General features: G+C 66.6%; 2 protein-coding genes across 6 annotated transcripts in view; both read left to right on the top strand.

Moving 5' to 3' along the window:
- Nucleotides 1-2,667, top strand: part of SIGLEC1 (sialic acid binding Ig like lectin 1) — a 43,417-nt gene extending 40,750 nt beyond the window's left edge. The window contains exon 22 of the mRNA XM_072862318.1: nucleotides 2,491-2,667. Within this exon, the coding sequence (XP_072718419.1) occupies nucleotides 2,491-2,667 (177 nt within the window). The remainder of the gene's footprint in view (nucleotides 1-2,490) is intronic.
- Nucleotides 2,668-5,136: 2,469 nt separating this feature from the next.
- ATP6V1B1 (ATPase H+ transporting V1 subunit B1) overlaps nucleotides 5,137-21,384 on the top strand; it is a 53,695-nt gene continuing 37,447 nt past the window's right edge. For 2 of the 5 annotated variants that reach the window (XM_072861835.1, XM_072861833.1), the window contains exons 1-3: nucleotides 5,176-5,315; nucleotides 5,764-6,033; nucleotides 11,064-11,190. In XM_072861835.1, the coding sequence (XP_072717936.1) occupies nucleotides 5,773-6,033; nucleotides 11,064-11,190 (388 nt within the window). In that variant the 5' untranslated portion in view covers nucleotides 5,176-5,315; nucleotides 5,764-5,772. Of the gene's footprint in view, nucleotides 5,316-5,489; nucleotides 5,574-5,763; nucleotides 6,034-11,063; nucleotides 11,191-21,384 lie in introns of those variants that run through there. The other 3 variants (XM_072861834.1, XM_072861836.1, XM_072861837.1) reach the window with 3 other exon arrangements.

Below are 21,384 nucleotides of genomic sequence, written 5' to 3' on the forward strand. Positions count from 1 at the left end.
GGGGTGCAAACACTATTTTTTCAGCTCCGCTTTCTGCCCCGTGTCCCTCTGAGCTCTTCGCTTCCCCCCAGCCCCAGGCATTGTTTTCTCCTGTTCCCAGGAGCTGGCAGGGTGCTCGGGGCTGGGGCAGCGCCGGGCTGCGGGGCTCTGGGGGGCTCTGGGGGGCTCTGCGGGCTCTGCGGGGCCAGGCCTGGTGGGGCCATCGCAGAGTGGGACTGCCCGGAGCAGGGAGCCTGGGGCAGAGACCCCAGGAGCGGGAATCCCTGAAGTGGGGACCCCAGGAGCCGGGATGGCAGAGAGGGGGTGGAAGCGGGGATCCAAGAAACCAGGATGCTGGGGGACAGGATGCCAGGAGCGGGGTTCCAGGAGCGGGGATGCCAGAGGAGGAGATCCCAGGAGGGGGGATGGTAAAGGGGGAGATCCCAGGAGCGGGGTTCCCGGCGCGGGGATGCTAAAGGAGGAGATCCCAGGAGCGGGAATGCCAGAGGAGGAGATCCCAGGAGCGGGGTTCCAGGAAAGGGGGTGCTAAAGGGGGAGATCCCAGGAGTGGGGAAGGATCTGGGGTTCCCGGACCCCGCCGCTCCCCGTGTCGAGGTGGCCCGGCCGCTGCGGACTCGTTCGGGATGGGGACCCCCGGGGGAGGAGGGGCTGCTGGCCGGCCCGGGGCGCTGCGGGGGACCCCGGTGCCGGCGGGCTCGGTCACTGGCGGGGTGTCGAAGGAGCCGTGTCGGGGGGGGCTGCGGTACCGGCCCGCCCGGATTTCGTTTGATTTCCTTTGATTTCGTTTTATCCGAGCGGGCGCGGCGGGGCCGGCCGGGCCGGGCCGTGGGGAGCGCACCCACCCGCGGGGGAGCTCGGCGGGGCGTGGGGCGGCCGCGGCCCTGGGGGGGGTGTCCCCCGCTCCCCCATTCCCGGGGCCGCCCTGGGCTCCCCGGGACAGCGGCCCCGCTAACGAAATCGGCGCTGCCGGGGGCCCGGGGGGGGCCAGGTCGGGGCTGGGCACCCCCGGGAGGGCCCCGGGACGGGGGCGGCGGCTGTGGGACCCCCCGGGACCCCCAGCGCTCCCCCCCCCCATCCTCTGCCCTCGGCGGGGTCCTCCGGAGCAGCCGCCGGAGCCTGGGGCGGGCGAAGCCGCCGAGGCCGCCCGGTCCCCGCTTGTCCCGGTGAGCAGCCCCGGGGCCCGGCCCGGGTCGGCGGGGGTGTCCCCGGGGGTGTCCCCGGGGGTGTCCCCGGGGCAGCGACCCACGCCCGGCCGTGGCAAAATGCAGCGCAGCGCTGCAGAAAGAGGGGTGCAGCCTCAGCTCGGCACCCTGACAGGGCACCCTGCACACCCACGCCATTATCTGCTGGCGGTTGGTGTCCCCGCACGCCCACCCGCGTCCGTGCACGGTTGCTCTGTGTCCGTGCACAGCCACCCGTGTCCGCGCACGGCTACTTGGTATCCACCCACGCGTGCACCGTGCGCAGTTACAGTGTGGCCGTGCACACTCACTCGTGTCTGTGCAGCGTTACGGTGTGTCCACGCACACCCACCCGTGTCCGTGCACGGCTGCGTCGGATAGTCGGACACGCCGTGTGAGGTGGAGCTACCCCGATGGCTTTAAAAACGAACACCCACCCACCCGCCCCACGGGAAGGGAGCGGTGCAGGGCTACACGGTGCCCACGCGCGGCTGCCCCGTGTCCGCGTGTCCCCGCACAGCCACCCCCTGCGCCTGCAGCTCCCCAAGGCCCTGCGGTCCCCCCGAGTCCCTGGAAAGCCGGGCACGTCCACACCGCGTCCGTGCACGGTTACCCGTGTCCGTGCAAGGACCCCCGTGTCCGTGCACGTCTCCCTCGTGTCCATCCACCTTTACCCGTCCCCTTGCACGGTTCTCCCGTCTCCTTGCACGGTTACCCGTGTCCGTGCACAGTCCCCCCGTGTCCGTGCACATCTCCCCCGTGTCCGTCCACGGTTACCCGTGTCCGTGCACAGTCCCCCCGTGTCCGTGCACATCTCCCCCGTGCCCGTCCACGGTTACCCGTGTCCGTGCACATCTCCCCCGTGTCCATGCACGGTTACCCGTGTCCGTGCAGTCCCCCCGTGTCCGTGCAGTCCCCCCGTGTCCGTGCACAGCCCCCCGCGTTTCCCCACGGCTCCCCGTGCCCACGGACGCCCCGCCGCCGTTACCGTGCTCCGCCGCGCTCTCCCGGCCTGGCCCCGGCTCCTCGCCTCCCCCGGCCGCGGCCCCGCCGCCCCGGCCCCGGGACCCTCGGCGGTGCCCGGGGCGCCCCGCAGCCCCCCCCGCCGGGAGCAGCGGGCCGGGGCCGGGGCCCTTCCCGGGGAAGACCGTTCGTTCGCGGGGAGAGGAAGGGGAAGGAGGAGGAGGAGAAGGGTCCCGGTGTCCGCCGGTGCTTGCCCTGAGCCCGGCGGCGGCTTTGGCGTCCGGGGAAGCTCCGGTTCCGCTCCCGGCGGGCATCCCCGCCCGCAGCCCGGGCCCGGGGCCCGCAGGCCGCCGGCGTGGGCCGTGGGCCCGGGGAAAGGCGGCCGAGCCCAGCCCAGCCCAGCCCAGCCGAGCCGAACCGGGCGGGCACCGGCCGGCCCGGCGTCACCTTCATCCCCGGCGAGCCGGGGGTGCCGGGCCCGGGGAGCCCCGGGCGGCGGATCGGGCCCTTCGCCGGGGCGTAAACCGGGGGAACGGAGGAATATTGGGGGGGTTTTTTGCCCTTTCGCCGCCCCCGGAGCAAGGGGGGGGGGGAGCGGGGCGGCGGCTCGGGAGGGCACCGGGAGGGGGGGGCGATAAACCGGCGATAACGGGTAACAACACCGATAACACCGGCGGGAAGGACAACGCCGAGAGATCACCGGGAACGGGAACACCGGGGTGACGAGAACAAGCGGCATCGTTTTGTGTGATGACGGTGATTGCTGTCATCGTCCGTTATCACGACAAGGCAGGCCCGGGCTCTCCGCTCCCGCCTGCGCGGCCCGCGGAGGAGCGCGGATCCCCGGCCCGGGAGCACCGGCGGCACCGGCTGGCACCGGGGTATCCCCTTTCCTCTGCCCCCCCCTCCCCGGGAGCGACTCTCTGATCGTCACCGTTAACGAGAGCAATAGCGAGAACGGGAAAAACAGCCCCGGGGGGACGCGGGGCGCGGCGGGGGCTGACCGGGCTCCGGGGCCGCTTCTCGCCCGGTTGTACCGCGGCCCGAGCCGCCGCCCGGTGCCGGGGCTGGGCGGAGGGACGATATTTCGTTACAGCAGCTCCCGGGCGGCCGCTGCCCTCCGCCATCGCCACCGGAGACCGGCCCGGAGCCCTTCCCCACGCGTGGGCGCCGGGCATCGCCTCCGCAGGGCGGGAGGGCGGGTTTGGGCCGGGCTGCTTCTTCCCGCTTTTCGTTGGGAATCGTTCGCCCATGTCACGACATGAACCACCCTCCACCGGGCCCGGCGGCGGGGGACAGCGGAGCCCGGCTGCCCGGCCCCGGCCCTGCCGCAGCCCCGGGAACCGGGAGCGGGGAACCGGGAGCGGGGAAGCGGTCGCCGCCGCCGCCGCCTACCCGCAACCGGCGGCTCCGTCCCGCCGCTCGGCCCCGCTGCCCCCGGCCCCGCAGAGCCGAGGGTGCGGGCCGGGCACCGGCCCTCCGCGGAGCCGGCTCGGCCCTTCCTCCGCGCCCGCCCGGCCGCGGCCCCGCTCGGCCCCGCTCTGCCCGGGTCGTTTGCTTCCTTTTCTTTTTTTTCCCTGTTATTTTATGTCTTATTTTGTTTTTTTCCTTTTATTTTATTTTTTATTTCATTTTTTCCAGTTTATTTTGTTTTTCCCTTTTATTTTTCCCTTTCATTTTTTTCCCTTTTATTTTTTCCCTTTTATTTTATTTTTTCCTTTTATTTTTCCCCTTTATTTTATTTTCCCCTTTTATTTTCCCTTTTATTTTCCCTTTTAGTTTCCCTTTTATTTTTTCCCTTTTATTTTCCCTTTTATTTTTTCCCTTTTTTTTTCCCTTTTATTTTATTTTTTTCCTTTTTTTTATTGTTTCCCTTATTTTTTTTCCTCTTTATTTTATTTTTTTTCCTTTAATCCAGTTGTATCTGCTCCGCACCTTTCGGTTACTTCAGGGCTGGGCACGGGCTGCCGCAGACACGGACACTCGGGGCCCACCCCAGCCCAAGGGGAAATTCCCGAGGCCTTGAACTCCCCGTCCCTGCCAAAAGCCCCAGCCGGGCGCCTGCTGCCTCGGCCGGGCAACCGGGCCGCACCGAGACCCCTCCGGGACACCCCAGCCCCGGACGGCGCCCGGTGCGGGGCTGCGGGGCTGCGGGGCTGCGGAGCCCGGGTGGGTGCCGGGGGCTCGGAGCCCCGGTGCGCGCTTCGCCGGGTCCCGCTGCCCGGGGACGGAGCTCCCGGGGACGCCGGGCTCCCGGCGGGCGGATAACGGCGAATTTATCGATCTTTAATCCACCGCCCGCCCCAGCCGGGCACGGGGAGCCGCTCGCCTCGGTCCCGGTCCCGGTGCCGGTGCCGGTGCCGGCCCGGGGGGCCGCGGCTGCCGGGAGCGGCTGTGCCGGAGCAGGGGGGTTCGGGGATCCCCCGCTGCCCGATCCCGGCGCGGTAACTCCGGCAGCAGCGGAGACCCTCGGGCTGCCGGGCACCGTGGGGAAGAGGGGCCGGAGCCCCCCGCCCGGCCCGGGGCGGGGCAGAACCGGGCCGGGGCCGGGTTACTTCTTTATTCGTTTCCGTCTCGGCTGGCCCTTCTCCGCCGGGCGGGGGTCCCCGCGGGTGAACGCCCCGCGAGGAGGGCGGCCCCGCCGCGGGAGCGGGACCGGGAGCGGGAGCGGGACCCGGCCCTGCCCGCACTCCCGGGGCCGGGCAGCGGCCGCCGAGGGGCTCTTTGTTTACCAATCGGTGTCACGGACCGGGAGAACAGGAAATTGCGTCTGTGCCCGGCCGTTAATTTAAAATCGCTCCTTTCCTCCCCCCGCCGCCGCGGGGGCTCGGCCGCCCGCTCCCGGCTCCGGCGGCGGCCGGGGGATGCGCGGGGGAGGGCCGGGCCGGAGCAGCGAGGGCTGCGTCTTCTTCCCCGGTGCCGCCCCCGCCCGCTTCCTCCGCATCTCCCTCCCCTCGGCCTCCCCTTCCCCTCCGCCCCCCCAAATCCCCCTCCCCTCCCTTCCCCATCTCCCGGTATTGATTTCCCCGCACGCGAATCCCAGCCCAGCGCGGCGAGCCCGGGCACCGGCGGCTCCCTCGTCCGCTCCCGCCTCCCCACCGGGACCGGGGCCGGCTCTCCATGGAAGGGCAGCGGCGGCGGCCGGAGCGCCTGAAGTTTGCCCGGAGCGAGGTGCCGGGGGTCGGGGGGCTGGGGAGGGCGCGGGGGGTTCTCAGCCGCCCGTGAAAGTTTTTAACTCCTTTTTACCCCCCCCCTCGCACCCTCTCGGGACACCCCGACGGGTGCCGGCACCACCGGGGAGGGGAGGGGGGTGGGAGGGTGCGCTTGAAATGCCACCCCCCCTCCCCGCCTTCCCCCGGGTGGGCGAGGGCCGGCTCCGCCGTGGGGAGGCGGGAGGGCGACGGCCCCCGGCGGTCCCCGGCCATGGGGGTGAGCTGGGGCGCTGAGCCCCGGGGAGGGGGGGGCCGGGGAGGGGCGGGGAGGGGAAGGGGTCGGGGTCTGGGGGAGGTGGGGGGGGCTCCCCTCCCCCCCGCCTAGCCTTGCCGCCTCTCTCCCTCTCTCCCTCTCCCTCTCCCTTCTCTCTCCCTTCCGATGTTTGATCCCGCCGCGGCGCCCGCAGGGATGAGCGATGGCGGGGCCGAGCCTGGCAGGAGCCCCGTGCTGCTGGCCGAGCCCGCGGCCACCGGGCGGCCCCGGGAGAAGGCGCCGGCCCGGGCGGAGCTGGAGAACGCGCTGCGCGGCGGAGGCGGCGGCGGAGGCGGCGGCGGCTTCAAGGACATCCCGGGAACGTCGGCGGTCAGCCCCGGCTCCTCCAAGGAGCGCGCCCCGGACAGCGAGAGCCCGTCGGGAGCCGGCGAGGCGGACTACTGCCGCCGCATCCTGGTGCGAGGTACGGGCAGGGTCCCCGGGCTCTCCTCGTCCCCCACCGGGGCGCTTCCCGGCTGCGCCGCCCCGTTCCCCGGCTCCTCGCCCCGGGGCCGAGCGGCAGCGGGCTGGGACACGCTCCCCGGCCCCGCTTCCAGCGCCTCCCCGCCCGCTCCCGGGCGCTGGCCGGCTCCGAGCTCCGGCCTCCCGGCCCCGCCGCCGCGGCTTCCCCCGGCTCCGCTCCGTGCGGCGGGGACCGGGACCGGGCCCGCTCCGCCGTGCGGCTCCCGGCAGCGGGGCCGGGCTCGCCGTCCGCGCCCGCCCGGGTTCGCGGCCGAGGGGCCGAGCGGGGCTGCGGGGGAGCGGCCGCGGGGCCGCGGACCCCCGGGGCCGGGCGGGGGGGACGCGCCGGCAGCGGGCGAGGGGCGAAAGCCCCAGCCTGGCTCTGACAGCCTTGTCGCAGGAGAAAAGCGTCACGGAGCGGCGGCGAGTGAGGGGCTATTTTTTATTTTTTTTTCCCCCTCTTTCTAACAGCGCTGCCTCGCCCGGGGATGGGGGAGACTCGGCCCGGGCTCGGGGCACGGCGGGACCCGCAGCCGGCGCATCCCGCCCCGCCGCCGGCGCTCAGCCCAACCGGCCGGCCCGGGGCTCGCCGGAACGGCCCCGGGCTTGGGGCGAACCCCGAAAGTTTGGGGTGCCCGGGCGGGGAGGCGGCAGGCGGGCGCGTACCGAGCGCTCCCCGGCTGCCGGGGCGGCTGCGCCGCGCCATCCCGGGGCCGCTCGGCGTTCCCCGCTCCGCCGGAGCCCGGCCAAGCTCCGCGGCCGCTCGGCGAGCGGGGCCGAGGCCGCCCGGCCTTTGCCCCGGCCCCAAGCCCAGCGCCCGTTGTTGCCGCGGGGCTGGCGGGGCCCGAGCCGGGTCCCTCGCTCGTTCGCCGTGAGCGGGGCCCGGCCCGGCTCGCCTCGGCTCGGGCAGCCCGGCCCGCCGGGTTGCAAACAGCCCCGCCGCCCGCCGAAGCCTCTTTCCCGGCTGTCGCGATAGGCGCCTGTCGCCTACAGCCCGGCTGTCGCAGCCCCGGCCCCTCCCCGGGCACCTCGGCGGGGGAGCGGGCAGCGCTCGGGAGCGGGCCCCGGGGTGGCCCCGGGTCCTCGGGGCTCGCCGAGGCCGAGCCCGGCTGCCGCAGCCCCGGCCGGGGTCAGGCCTCTCCTCCGCCCGGCCTCGGCCCTACCGGGGCCGGGCTCGGCCCGCACGGCCGGGGCAGGGTCCCCGCTTCTCCCGGCCCCGGGGACCCTCGCCGGGGAGCGACCGGTCTCACCATCTTACCGCAGCCGTCACGGCGCGGACAAAATGGTGGCGGGGACAAAACGGGCCGCAAAAAATCCGGGAACGGAGCCGAAATAACGCGGGGGGACGCGGTGGGGCCACCCGCTCTGCGGGGCCACGGGCCCGCCCGGCTGCCAGCCCTGCCCCGGCCGCGGACCCGCTCCCGGGGTCGGTGCCAAGCACCGGCCCGTGCTGGGGACGCGCCTCCGGGTTGCTTTGCTGCAAGATGGGGGGGTTTAATTTTTTTTTAAATTTTTTTTCGTATATTTTTGAAATATTTTTAATTTTCCCCGGGGCCCGGGCTGAGCCGGCAGCCGGTGCCGCAGGGACGGCTGCCCTCCCCGCTGCCTGCCCGGCACGGAGCGGCTGCCCCGGGGCTGCCTCCCGCTCCGGCCCATCCCCGGGGCTCGCCCGCCGTGGCTTTGGTGGGGACGGGGCTCTCGGGGGAGCCTCCCCCGGCCCCGGGAGCCGGTCGGGAAGCGGCGGGGTCCCCCGTGCCCTGCGACCACCGGGAGCGGCGGGGGGGTTGCCCGGCCCGCTGCTCTCCCAGTCCGGTCACCGGTACGGGACGGAGCCTCCAGCCGCGGCGACGAGGCGGCTTCGCCCGCGACGGCGGCCCCGGCCATCCCCGTCCCGTCGAGGCGGCAGGGCTGGCGGGTGCCGTCGGAGGCGGGCACGGCCGGGGGGTGCGGGCCGGCGGCGGGTCGGTCCTTAGCGGGGATTAACGGGACGAGGACTCGCCGGGGGAGCCGGGCTGCAGCCCCCGGGGCGGCTGGAAGGGGAGGGGAAGGGAGGGGAGGCCGATCCCGGGGTGCTCACCCCCCTCCTCCCGGTCACCTCCCGGGGGCTGCCCCAGCGCCGTGCCCGGGGGGCGCAGGCGGATGCAGGGGAGCTCTGGGGGGACCCCGCCGCCGTTTGGGGTGCGCCGAGAAGGGCTGCGGGCTCCTGTGCCCCCCAGGTGCGTCCCCGAGGCGTGTGTGCCACCACGGCCGCACCAGCCCCCGGCACGGCGAGGGCTGGGTGTCCGTGTTCGGGGCTGGCGGGGCGGGTGTGCGCCCCAGCGACGTCCTGGCAGCCGCGTTGGTGCAGAAACCTCGTGCGCACGGGTGCGCGTGGGGCGTCCCTCGTGTGTGTGGGGCGTCCCTGGGCGTACGGGGCTATCTGTGTGTGCCTGACTCCGCCGTGCGTGTTGGCGTGCAGGATGTGTCCCTGCTGGGCTGTGCTGCGGTGCGTGCGGGCTGTAAAATCGCTGTTCACCAGCTCGGGGGTCGGTGCCCCAAAAGCTGCTGCCCGCTCGCCTTGCCTTCTGCTTGCCGGCCGTGTCCGCCTGTCCTGCCTCGTCGTATTTAGCTGCTAAGGCAGAGGAGAGATCCATCCCCTCGGCACCAGACCTCTTTTGGGGGATTTTAGTCCCAGACCTTGTCCTGGATGTGCTGCCATCGGGGGTGGCCTGGTCCCCAAGAGCAGAACCGGTCACCACCGCCCCACCGGGGAGGCCAAGGGCTGCTGGAAAACCCCGGGCAGCCACGGCAGGGCCTGGTGGGTGTTGGGGGTCTGGGATCCAGCGGCTGATGGGGGAAGGCTCTCAGGAGGGGGTTCCTCAGGCGGGATGGTGTTGTGCCCTTCCTGGCACGGGGGGATGGCCGTGGGCCCCCCAAAACCCGCACGGACGGGCAGCGGGGAAGCTCTGCGGCGTGCAATAGGGCTGCAACCTGCCTGCGCCGCGGCCGTGGGGCGAGGGGCTTTGCCTCTCCCCTGCCGAGCCGGCACCACGGGCTGTGCCCCCTTCCCAGCCCTCCGGGGCTGTGCCCAGCCCCGCTCCCCCCACCCCGCGCCCCAGCTGCTGGGGGAAAATAACAATAAATAATACCCGTAATAATGCCGGCAGCGCCGTACAGAGCGGCGAGGGCGGAGGGGCAGATACTTGCAGCTGCGGCTGGAAAGCATGGACGTCTCTGTCAGCCGCTCCTTGCTGGCAGCCCCGGCTGTTGTTGTGCGGGGGGACTGCGGCGTGGGCACGGCAGTGCGGACGTGGCCTGGGCATCATCTCTGCAAACGCTTTTTCCCTCACAAAATGGTTCCCAGGCTGGCGTCCCGATCCCGCCGGAGATACCCCCCCACCAGAGAGAGCTCCAATCCTCCTACAACCCCTTTCCTTTCCGACAGCCCCCTGCCCACCCGCGGGACTTGGGGGTGCAGATCGGAGCCCACGCTCCTGGTCCCGCCAGACCCTCTCCCACCCTGGCCCTCCCCAAATCCTCTGCGGCCCCGGTGCCTCTTGCACGGGCTGGCCCTGCCGGGACGGCACCTCTGCCACGGACCATAACGTAGCGGTGGGAAACCGCCTTCGGGATTGGGGTCCCTCTCCCAAGCCTGTGCTTGCTCCCCGCTCTCGCCGTCCCCACGCCAGCTCCGTCACCCCCTCCCAAGCTGCTCCTCGCTATTTCCCCCTTCCTACCCCAGCAATTTTATAATCTTTTCATGCCCGAAAGAGAGAAAGCGACTTTCCTCCAGCCAGGGCTGCTGGGGACCTCGGGCTCAGGAGCAAGCAGCCCTGAAAGCAGAGCCTGGAACCGGGGCCGCTTGCCCCGTGTGGCTTCTGTGGCTGGTTTTTAACCTGCGGGAAAGCCACTGGGCAGAACTGGGGAGCTCTGCGGCCAGGGCTCGCCCAAACTGGGCTCTCCGCTGGCGTTGCTGGTGCTTAAGGAAAGCCCGGACAAGGAGCGTGAGGGGTTTGGGGTCTGGCAGGAACCCGGCGGGCAATTTCCAAGGCTCATTTTTAATACCTGGTGCCGCGTCCAGCGCGCAGAGCCCGTCGGTGGCTGGGGGGGGGTAGGCAGGGGAGTGACCGGGCACATCCTGGCCCACGGAGCGGGGACAGGCTTCCCGGCAGCTCGGGGCTCCGTGGATTTTTCTGGGAGAGCTCGTCCTTTGTCAGCAGAAAGTAATGCCGCGGCTCCTTTGGAGGGGCCACAAGCTGCACCCCACGGCGTGGAAGGGGCTGCGTGGGGCTAACGTGGGAGGTAAACCCTCCTGCTTTTGCTTCCCCACGTCCAGCCGTGGGCAGCGATAGTCCCGGCCTTGTAAAATCCGCTGCCGTGAGCGGCTCGGGGCGTGCGGCACTTCCAAAACTTGTCCTTTAATAGAGAACTGCCCCAAAGTAGGAGCTGTGCTTTTCAAGGAAATATTCCTTCAGTGAGAATAATTCTGGAAAGAAGGGAATTGTAATAGAGAGAAAATTTTCCCAGTATTCCCCAGGAAGGATAGAAACCAAAAATAAAATATATTTTTAATTAAAAATCTGCTTAATTTGAACTCTTCCTTGGTATAGGACTGTTTCCTGCTTCTGGCTTTCAGAAGCTATTATTGCTGTGATTAAATGCTCTGGGTTTTGATTTCTATTTATCTCTTGGGGAAAAAAAAAAAATCCTGTTTTTATGAAGACTTGTTACTGTTCCCTGGAGGTTTATAAACCTGCAGCGTTTGGGGCCGGAGGGGACAACCGAACTTTTAGCCACAGCTTGGGGGCTTTCGTACAGTTACTCCTGCAGCGAGCCCAGACACTCGCACCAGCCCTGACGGGGCAGCCGGGGTTTAATTCACCTTTTCCTCCCCCAGTAACGGCTAGTTTGCCCCAGTTCCCCCAGTCCCTTTCCTCCCCAGCCCAACTTTTTTCTTCCCTGGAGATTTTTTTTTTTTTTTCCTGACGGTCCTTCTCCCCGCTTCCCTCCCAGATGCCAAAGGGACGATCCGGGAGATCGTGCTCCCCAAGGGCCTGGACCTGGACCGACCCAAGCGGACGCGGACGTCCTTCACGGCGGAGCAGCTCTATCGCCTGGAGCTGGAGTTCCAGCGCTGCCAGTACGTGGTGGGCAGGGAGAGGACGGAGCTAGCGCGGCAGCTCAACCTCTCCGAGACCCAGGTAAGGGTCGTGGCGGCTCCGACATCCCCGTGGCCCCGTGGCGTGGCCGCAAGCAGCCCCCTGGGGACAGCCGTGCCGGCCACCAGCGCGGTGAGGGCGGTGGCGGGGAGGCAGGGGCAGGCAGAGCGGGCAGAAAGTGGGGCTGGGGTGGGCGAGAGCTGTTCTGGGGGGGAGCTGGGGCTGAGCCGAGCCCGCGGTCCCAAACCCGGGTGAAGGGGCTCGGTGCTCGCCAGGGTGGAGGGGCGCTGGCCGGTGTTTCGGTCGGGAGCCGAGCGTGGCCGGGGGGAAGCGTGCGTGGTGCTGCGGGCAATCGCTCTCCTCCACCCCTTTCTCTTGAGCTGAAGGAGCAGTCGGTTTAGGGTTAGGGGGGGCGAGGGGAAGCCCCGAGCGGGGTCCGCAGGGACCCCCCGCCCCCGGCCGCCGTGCTGCTCCCCCGTGGGCAGCATCCCCTGGCTCCCCGGGAGGGTCCGGCAAAGCGGGGAAGCGAAAAGAGCAGGAGGGTGTCAGCAGGGAGCCGAGGTCCCTACGGCAGCACCCACGGCGCAGGGTGGGTGAGCGGGGTCGGGGGTTTGGCTGTGTACGAGCTGGACGGATCCTGCACCCCGCCGCTCCCCCCTCTCTGCAGCCCCCGTGGCTTCACTCTCCCGCTCCCGGCAGGCTGGGGATGCCACGGGGGACTGTCCCTGCGTGGGACCCCCGAGCTGCGGCGTAGCCCGGGCGTCTCTTCTCCATCACCCCCCGTGTGCCCGGCCCCGCGCGAAGCTTCGCCGGCGGGGAGGGATTTTCCCGGTTCTCCTCCGCTGAGGTTTTGCCCGGTGCGGAGAGAGCTGGGCTGAGCAGAGGGTGGGAGGGAGGTTGTGCGTTGCTCGGAAGTTGGTGTCGATGTCTGCTAAGCAAAAAGTGCATCTGCGGGGGTTGCGATGGTTTCGGCTTGAAAATTTATACGGGAATAGGAATAATAATAAAATTCGTGAAGACTGCAGGGCAAAACAGCAGAGCTGGGAACTACAGAAAAACCCCGTCGGCCCAGGCTGCCCCTCCTCGGTAAAAGGCACGTTTGGAGGCAGCTGCGTGGTTTCATCGCTTCGGATAGGAAATAATTTCAATTTTTCCAAACCTCTTCTGCAACAAACCTGTCCCCGCTGTCAGCAGCCAGACCCCTGGCTCCAAGCTCCCCCCGTGTGCCGAGGGCGTCTGATTTTGGGGAGACCCCGTTGCTCCGTGGTGCTTCGGCACTTGCTCTGCGGCCGCAGCACCGTCCTGCGAGGGGGAGCAGAGCCTCGGCGCACCAACAAAAATAGTTGTTCTTGGCTTTTTCGGTGGGGGAGCAGGTTTTTTTTCGGTGAGGAGCAGGTTTCTGTCTGCGGGATACGTGCAAGGAGGCGCTGGCTGTGCCGTGGTTAGGAGCAAGGCACCCCGGTGAGCTGGGCGCCGCACGGGGGTCCCTCTTCCCGGGGTCCCAGCCAAAGCCCCGGTCCCAGTGTCACCTCCACGGAGCTGGGAGGGACACGGGTGGGCTTGGCCGTGCCGTGCTGTGGGAAGAGCTTCGGCTCTCTGGCAGGCGTGGGAAGGGACGGGCGGCCGGCGCGGCCGGCGGGAGCACGCGGCAGAGGGCTGTGCCAAGCGGGGTGCCGGCTGCCGCAGCCCGGGGCCGGGAGGGCGCAGCCTCTCCGTAGGGCCTAACATCCGCGTATTTACTGCTTGCTTGGTGCCTCATTGCTGCCTTCATCACTCAGCGAGAAAATTCACACCCTGTAGGCCACGGCTGTCTCTTCTCCTCTTTTCTTCTCCTTCCCACATCCTCTTTTTCCCATCTCTCTCCTTCGTCTCTGTCTTTTTTAATCCCTTTCTGTGCTTTTCACAGCATTTCCTTCCCTGCAGCAAACTCCCAGTTGTACCTTCCCGGCTCCCCGCCGCTGCCCGTCCCTCCCCAGCCACCGCCGTGCCCGGGGATGGCAGTGCCAGGCTCGGAGCCCGGCTTCCCCCTCTCGTTAGCGGGGTGCAGGTCCCCTTGGGTCATGGTTTCAGGCTCTCTGCACACTCAGGCATCACCCCCCGCCCCAGTCCCTCGCCGTTCATGGCTGGGAGGTTTCCTCGGTCGTCGCAAGAGCTGGGTGACCGCAGGGTTTTACAAGACCCCGTAGATCTGCAGGGTGTTGCACAGCTCCATGCAGCGTGCTGGTCCGCCCTGGATGCGGCCTGGAGACTCGATAGTCACCACCAGCCGCTCCTGTCCCGTGGGGCTCTTCTGTGTCCGTCGGCTCAGACAGGGACAAATGCAACATTTGCAACAATCAAGAGTATTTGGGGTATTTTGGGTGGTTTTCCCCCCAGCATTATCCAGGAGCAGCTCCCAGCATCTTTTTGGCTCGTTCTTGGTTGACCTTTGCGTTGTGCTGGTGGTTGGGACATTGGGATGGATCCTTTCCATCCCCTCGCTGAATGATATCCTGGTTTCAGGATTCAGAAGCATCCTCCCCGCCAGCTGCTCCCCGCTTTGCTCTCCGCAGGGACCCCTGGGTGCGATGGGAGCCCAGCACGGGAGGGAGGAACAAAGCGGGGGCTACGGAGGAAGGGGCCAGCGAGGAGGGGTTTTTTGTGCCTGCGAATGTTCGGGGCGGAATGATTCATCTCCGCTCCTCTGTGAAGAGAGAGTGGTGCAAACAGCGTGATGGGATAGGAAGAGACACGATGTCATCGCAGCTGGAGAGCTGCAGCCAAGCGTCTCCATAAGTGGGTCCTGAGAAATCCTGCCGGAGAAAAGGAAAAAAAAAAAAAAAAAAAGGCCTCTTTTAGGCCCTTATTTTACTTTCCTGGCATCTGATCGTGCTTTTTGGCAGACTTCGAGGCGGGAGGCTATCGCTGCTCCATGCAGGGAAGCCAGAATGGCCCAACTCCATGTTGGGGAGTAGGGATCTTCTTGCTTTCTTGTCTCTGGCTGCTGCTCCAGGGGAGGGGGGGGTCCCCCAGGGGAGGGGGGGGTCCCCCAGGAGAGGGGGGGGTCCCCCAGCACAGCGGGGTCTCACCCAGGCTAAGGCAGGGAGAAGCAGGACAGCCTTTCTCCGTGCCGGGGGGAGGCTCAGAGCCGTGCTTGCCACCGGCGCTCCCCGGCCCAGAGCAGCAGAAGCCGGTGGCCACGGGCAGCCGCCGCGGATGAGCTTGCCCTCCCCGCGCTGCTCGCAGAGCCGCCCGCCAGCACCCCGCTGTGCCCCGGGCCACCTCGCCGTCCCTCCGGAGCCAGCCCCGCACCTTGTCCCCGTGCCCGGCTGCAGGGCTGGGCCAGGTCTGCCGGCCTGAAGGGACACGGGGGGAATTTCGGAGCCACCCACGCTCAGGCGAGGGTGAGGAGGGTGCTTCCATCTGCCCCGGCTCTCTCCAGCCCAGGGAATTCGCCTCCTCCCTCCAGGGAGCCATGTGCCTGTTCTGCCTCGCCGGGAGCTGCTCGGGCTCCATCCTAATGCCATTTGTGGGTTTTTTTCTGATTAATCCATGGCCGTGGCCAGTGTTAAACGAGTTTGTTTAACTTGTAGAGTATTCACTTGTCGAGCAGCAGCTTGGAGATGCGGACGTGCCGGCCGGCTGCTGCGTCCCAGGTGAGCTCCCACGTCCCTGGCACGGCTGCCCAAGCCCAGCCAGAATCCGGCCCCGTGCTCCGAGCAGAGCGTAGCCGGTATCCCCGCATCGGGCTTTCTCCAGGCAACGCATCCCAAGGCTTGAGGGGCAAAGTGCCCCTTCTTAGTGTCACTAAGGGATAGACCACGCAAGGCGGAGAGGAGGCCGCGAGGCAGAAGGACCACGGGGGGATGGCGGAGGGAGGATAATGCCCACAAATCCCCCGGCAGGAGGAGAGCCGGGATGGGCTGGCCGAGGGGATTTGCCTGGGCCAGGAGGCTTTGCTTTCTGGGTCAGGAGTTCAATGTCAGGCGCAGGTTCAAGCGACCTGGTGTATTTGCCAGCTCTTCTTGCCCTCATTAGAGCGAGGACAGAGAAGTGACGCGTCGAACAAGGGCCCCTTCTGAGGGCTGGGGTACCCAGGGGGTCAGGACAGGGCTGGTTGGAGCCGATGTTCTCCACACAGCTCCAAGCCTTGTCCCTCTGCCGAGAGGTAGCTTGTCCCCTCCCAAAGGCAGGAGCTTTGGGGGACAGGGGTGTCCTCGGACGAGGAGCCCGTGCCCAGGAGCGCTGCTGGCAGCTCTTGGACCCCTGCACCGCCTGGAAGATATCGGTGAGCTTTTGGGTTCCTTGGCTCCGGTGCAGCATCTGAAGACCTTTTGTAGAGGGATGGTGGGGCACAGAGTGGAGGGAGGTCTTGGCATCGTGCTTCTTGCCTGCCCGGCTGCTGGAAAATCCGTGGGACCCCCCCATGGATGTTCCCCTCGCTGTGATGGGCTCCATCACAGGCAGACCTTCCTTGGGACAAACTCCTGGGCCGTCCTTGGCAGAGGCTGGGCTCCTACAGCACCGTCACCGCTACCGATGGCCCGATACCCCCAGCGTGGGGAGGGTACTCGCAGCAGAGGGCTTTCAGGGCTGCGATCCCCCCGATGTGGAGCAAAAGATGGGAGAAAGCAGCTGAGCCAGAGAAGGGGGGGGGGGAAGGTCTATTTATAGCCTGGCAATTAAGATGATACGGTTAAAAATTAATCGCACCTCAAGTCATTAACAACTATCAGGCAGGGAGAGAACAACGAGACGACGGTCGGTGCCAGCACAAGTTGCCCTCTCAGGGGGAGAAGTGCAGGAAAGCCGTGGGCTGGGGGAGGCGAGGGTCATCCAGAGCTTGGTGATGGGAGCTGTGGGCACAAGAGGCAGGTAGGATGGGGACTCCGGTCCGAGAGTCTCCTCAGAGTCTCTGTAGTCCTCAGGGGGAAGCTTTGTTGGAAATCCCTTTTCTAGACCATGCAGAAAATATAGCTGTCGTAGCCAAGTATGTTCTTTTCTGAGGAGGCTTCCGTCCGTCCGTCCATCCCTCCACCCACCCACCCTGCTCTGCTGTGCACGGGGAAATAGTCCCTAACGTCTGTGGTTCGTGGTGCCTCCGCCCAGCTCCTTCTCTAGCGTTGCTGTGGGTGCCGTGGGTGCTCCCTTGACCGTTCTCCCGTGGGTTGGGGTGCCCCATCCTGACGCAGCCCGGTTTGAGGGGTGCTGCTCCCAGCCGGGTGCTCCTGTCCTCCCCTCCCGGGCCGCTGCTTCTGGCCAGTGGAGCTTCCTCCGGAGAGGCCGAACAAACCAACGCAGCGGAAAGGTGCCCTGTTCTCCTGGAGCACTTCTCTGCCAGAGCGGGTCTGACCCACCTCCTCGAGGGACCTGGAGTGCTCCGGGGCTGGCTCAGGGGACATGGGGACAGCGGGATGGGGGTGTCAGCCTGGGGGAACCCATATTTAATGACTCCCAGGTTGGATCCGGATGCTGAAGGTATCCGGCTCCCACTGGCCTGGAAGGGAGGGGGCTCCTGGGTCCCCTTGCAGGAGGTGGCCCTTGAGATGCCCAGGGTCACCTTGGAAGAAGCCGGCCATCTCCAGTAGCTTCTGGGTCCCCTTCCCACATGCCAGCCCGTGTGGGAGCACGCTCGTGGAGTAAACCTGCTCATGTGGACGAGCTAATCCCGTCCCCTCCCCGCAGCGGGGGCACGTGGTGGGGTTTACCCTGCAGCCGGCGGGGCTGGTGGCAATAAATCTGTGTTATAACCAGGTGCCAAGCAGTGGCAGGACCAGGCTGGCACAGCCCGGCCGCCGCCGCCGCCTGCCCGACCCCAGCCCCTCGGGTTCCTCAAAAATTCCTCTTTTTTTGGCATTTTGTTTCCCAAAGCACGTTGGGGAGCTGGGGAAGCGGGTTTGGGGGATGAGGACCGGCTTCTTGGTGGGGGATTGAACATTTCGAAAGAGCAGCTCTCCGCAGGGGGGGACAAGGGGACCCTCTGAAATAGGGCTCTTCTACAGGACAGCTGCTCCTGCGACGAATGAGGAGATAACCCAAAATACCGGGGTACCTCTGCCGTTCCCAGGCTCAGCTGGCACTAGGCAAAATGGCTGATGTAGGCAAATGAGAAATAGTTAACTGAGATTGTTATCATTACGCATTTTCAATCGAAAATGAAAAACAATTTCAGAACTTGTGGTTGAAAATTTCGATTCTAAATGTCACGAGAGGGCTGGGCGTTTCCAGAGCGATCGCCAAGGCTTTCTCAGCATACTCCAAGTGGATCTAATTTAAGGGAAATTATTTCCTAAAAATGACAGTTTCCGATGGAAATCAGTTTTGGTGACGGTTTTGGACTCGGCTCTGATGCTGGGGCAGGAATCCCAAACGCGATGGCCCAAACCCCGGCCACTGCCCGGGGTCCCACCGCCCGCCCGTGCCCTCCGGCCGGGTGCTCCCACCTCCCCGGTTATATTTTGTTTTCCCCTGGGAGAAAACCACACTGGTTTGCTCCGTGCGTGGAAAACAGGAGGAAACACCACATCCGCGTGGATATTCTCCGCTGGATCCTGGTGTCGTGGGAGGGGACGTGACCGCAGGGACAGCCCTGCTGTCCCACCCGGCCCCGCAGCCGCCCAAACCGGGTGCCAATGGCCGAAAGACCAAGGGGGGCTCTGCCGTGGGTGACGCCACCCCGCACACTCGCACCGCAGCCCGTCCTAGGCAAATCCCCCTGGGTTTCGGACCCCCGGGGCCGGGACGGTGTGGAGAATGTCCCTCCCGGGGAGATACGGCCGGTGTCTCCCGTCCATCCCAGGCAGCACTTTCGGAAACCCCAATAAATGGGGGAAATCACCCGTCAGCCTTCGCCGGCACCTCCGTGGAGATGGGGGGGTTGTCTCTACCCGATTTTGGCGTGTTGGAGGATGCTCCCTCCGGGTTATCTCGCCCTGGGGCCACCAGGCTGGATGGTGGAGGACATTTCACCCCCGCCAGACCTGCCTGCAGAGCCCAGCATCGTCCCTTCCTGCTCCTTCATCTCATTGCCATTTGCAAAGGGCGCGGGAGCACCCGGGAGGTTCCCCTGCTGTGAAGCAGAAAATATCCTGAATTTCAGAGCGGAAGCGGGCTGAGGGCGTGCTTCTGGCTGGAGGTTTGGATCAGCGGTGGGGCAATGGGCTGCTTTGGGGATGGGATCCCGGTCGAGGGCACAGCCGGGTCCCAGCGGGTCGGGGACGGTTCCCTCGGCACGCTGCCTGGCCGTGCGGAGCTCGGTGCGGCTGGAAGCATGGCCCCGAGTGTGTCTGTCCTGGGCTGTGGCAGAGGGTTTGGGGTGGGTGGCCCAGTGGGGTGGCCCAAGGCACTGTCGGGGCGCAGAGGGGCTGGAGGAGAAGCCGAGGGATGAGTCCTGTTCCCGGCTCCCCGGCTTCCCGTTCCCGCCGTGGCCGGGGAGAAGCAGACGGGTTGCGCAGCCGCCGCGCCGTTATGAAACCTCTGGCCGAGGCAGCTTTGGGCAGCGAGCCCACCGCTTACGCAACGCCGGGGGCCCGAGCCTGCGCCGAGCCTCCGCCTGCCCCGGCCTCGATGGCTCCGTGAGCCCACGGCCCCGCTCGGGATGGTGGGAGGAAGAGGAGGAGGAGGAGGAAGGGTGGCTGGGGTCCCACCTTCCCCCCGTGCCGCGGCGGGTGTCAGCTGATGGCGGCGGGGAGCTAATCCTGGGGAGGAAAATGGCCTCGGCCGGCAGCTATGAATAGTCCCGGATGGCTGGCGTGCCGGAGGTGCGCACGGCATGGGACGCGTGACAGCGGCGGGGTCAGCCCCGGGGCAGGGCTGCCAAATAAAATACCACCATTAAAAAAACATAACGTGCCCCCCAGCCGTGCCCGCGCGGGTGCCGGGGTCCGGGGTGATGCTCACGGGGGAGGGCGAGGACCATCCCGTTTGGCTGCCGAGCGCAGGGAAGGCCGAGGGGCTCGGGCGTTTTGGGGGGCAGTGGGGGACGCCGGCGTGCCGGAGCGCGTGCGCCGGCGCGAGCAGGGTTTAACGAACAGGCGTGACGTGCCCGCTGCCTGGGACCAGGGCGGGCAGGGACGGGGGCTTCGGGCTCCCACCGGCAAACAAATATCGCTCGGGAGCGACGCCCCACCGCTGCTGAGCCGCAAGCCGGCAAAACTCATCGGTTGGGCGCCGGATGATATAAAAAATTAGCCGAAGAGAGGGGAGGGCACTGCCCGGTCCCCGGCTGGCTTGCGTGGCCCCATCCTGCTCTGCGGGGACCGGAGCGAGGAGGGGAGCGCTTTGGGCAGCGTGCTGGGATGGAGGAGCGGAGCGGGGCAGTGCGGGGCCGTCGCCGGAGTGAAGCCCTCGGCAGATCCCCGATCACCGAGCGCCGTGGGGCGATGGGCTCCCGGCCTGCGCCTTTCCCTCCCCGGAGCGCGCGGGGAGCTCGGCCTGCCGGCGGGGGGTCTCCGTCACGATTAACCGCTTGGAAATAATTTGTTTTGTAGGTCGGAGGTGGTAGATGGAGGGCAGGGATCGGAGCAGCATCCCCGCTCCCAGCATCTCAGCTGCCGGAGAAGGGGCTGGTGGAGGCGAAGCCCGGGCTCAGGCGCTCCTCAAGTTCGTGGCACAGGGCACCGGGGACCAAACCCCTCGTGCGCTCAGTCCCGGTGCCACCGTGCTGCCGGCAGCCGTGGAAAAGCCACGCTCGCAGCACGCGCTGCCCCACGGCTGCTCCCGACGCTGCCGCGTCGGGGCTCAGCCGGGCTGCCGGGACCCGGAGCAGAGCCGGGAGCTCCCGCTGCGCCGTGGCGCGGGTGCTGCGTGCCACCGGCCGCACCCAGCCTGGCGCTGGGAGCCAGCCCAGAGCTGGTGCCATGGCGGGTGGGGAGATGCCGCGTGGGTTTAGACCACTCGGCGCAGGACGGGGCGCGCTGGCAGAGGTCTCGAGCGGAGGGAGAGGGTGGCTCGGTGTCTGCGTGTCCGTCCTGCTGCTCGGCAGGCAGGCAGACGGACAGACGGTGCCTCGGCAGCGGCGCCCCGAGAAGTTCAGATGCTCGGTGACGTTTTTGCGAGGGGAGCAGGCGACACGGAAGCTCTCCTGCTTTCCTCCCGGGCGGGGAGCGGCCATGGCTCTCCATGGCGTGTGGGGAGGGACGGGGAGAGGCTGGGCTGCAGGGTGGGGGTCTCGGGGGGCTCCTGGAGCCGGTTCCTGGAGGAGGAATCGTTGCTCAGGGGAGGGGAACCACCCGCAGAGGAAACCCCAGGGGATGGAGAAGTCCGTGGGTACGTCTCCGTGACCCTCAGGAGCTCATTCAGTTGCATAGCAGGCACTAGGGGGGTGTGCGCATTTAAAATAAAATAAAACAATATAAAATAAATAAAATTTAAAAAAATAGAAATAAAAATAAATAATAGAATAGGATAGAATAGGATAGGATAGAATAGGATGGGATAGGATAGGATGGGATAGGATAGAATAGGATAGGATAGAATAAAATAAAATAAAAAATTAAAATAAAATAAAATAAAAATAAAATTAAATTAAATTTAAAAAATAAATAAAATAAAATAAAGAAATTAAAATGAAATAAAATAAATTAAAAAATTAAAATAAATAAAATAAAATCAATAAAAGAAAAGAAAAGAAAAGAAGCCCCTGGCTGCCCGAGTCAGACAGACGCAGGACCCGGAGGCGGCTCGGCCGGGGGGGATGCGGGGGCCTCCCACCGGGCTCCGCTTCCCGCTCCCAGGCGTGCGGTTTCCAAGCTGGCCGGTGGCCCTGTGGACACTCTCACTGCAGTGAAAGCTGCTTGGGAGCGGAGGGAATTGCAATATTGCTTTCCCGGCAGCGATCAGCGCTGTTTCTGCACTTTCCTTGCCCTTCTCCTTGGAGGGCTCGCTCGGTGTTTGGGCAGCGTTAGCTTTGGTGCTGCTCTCGTGCGAGGAGCGTGCGGGGACGCGCCGGGGGAAAGCTCTTTTTGGGAAGAAGGGAAAAAGAAATCTATTCAGCCTTTACGTCCCTGCTCCAGAGCTGCTGCACCGCGCTGCCAGCTCCCTTCTCCCGGCAGTTGGGGGTTTGTTTGTTGTGGTTTCTTTTTCCTTTATTCCCTGAAAATGGGAATGTGATGGGAGTCACGTAGCCTGTGATGGATGAACTTACAACCCGAGGTCCTCGGAGGGTCGAGCCCTCTCCTGTGCTGCTGGGTGACAGC

The sequence above is a fragment of the Ciconia boyciana genome, chromosome 5, assembly GCF_034638445.1.
Source record: "Ciconia boyciana chromosome 5, ASM3463844v1, whole genome shotgun sequence".
In the NCBI taxonomy this organism is placed as follows: Eukaryota; Metazoa; Chordata; class Aves; order Ciconiiformes; family Ciconiidae; genus Ciconia; species Ciconia boyciana.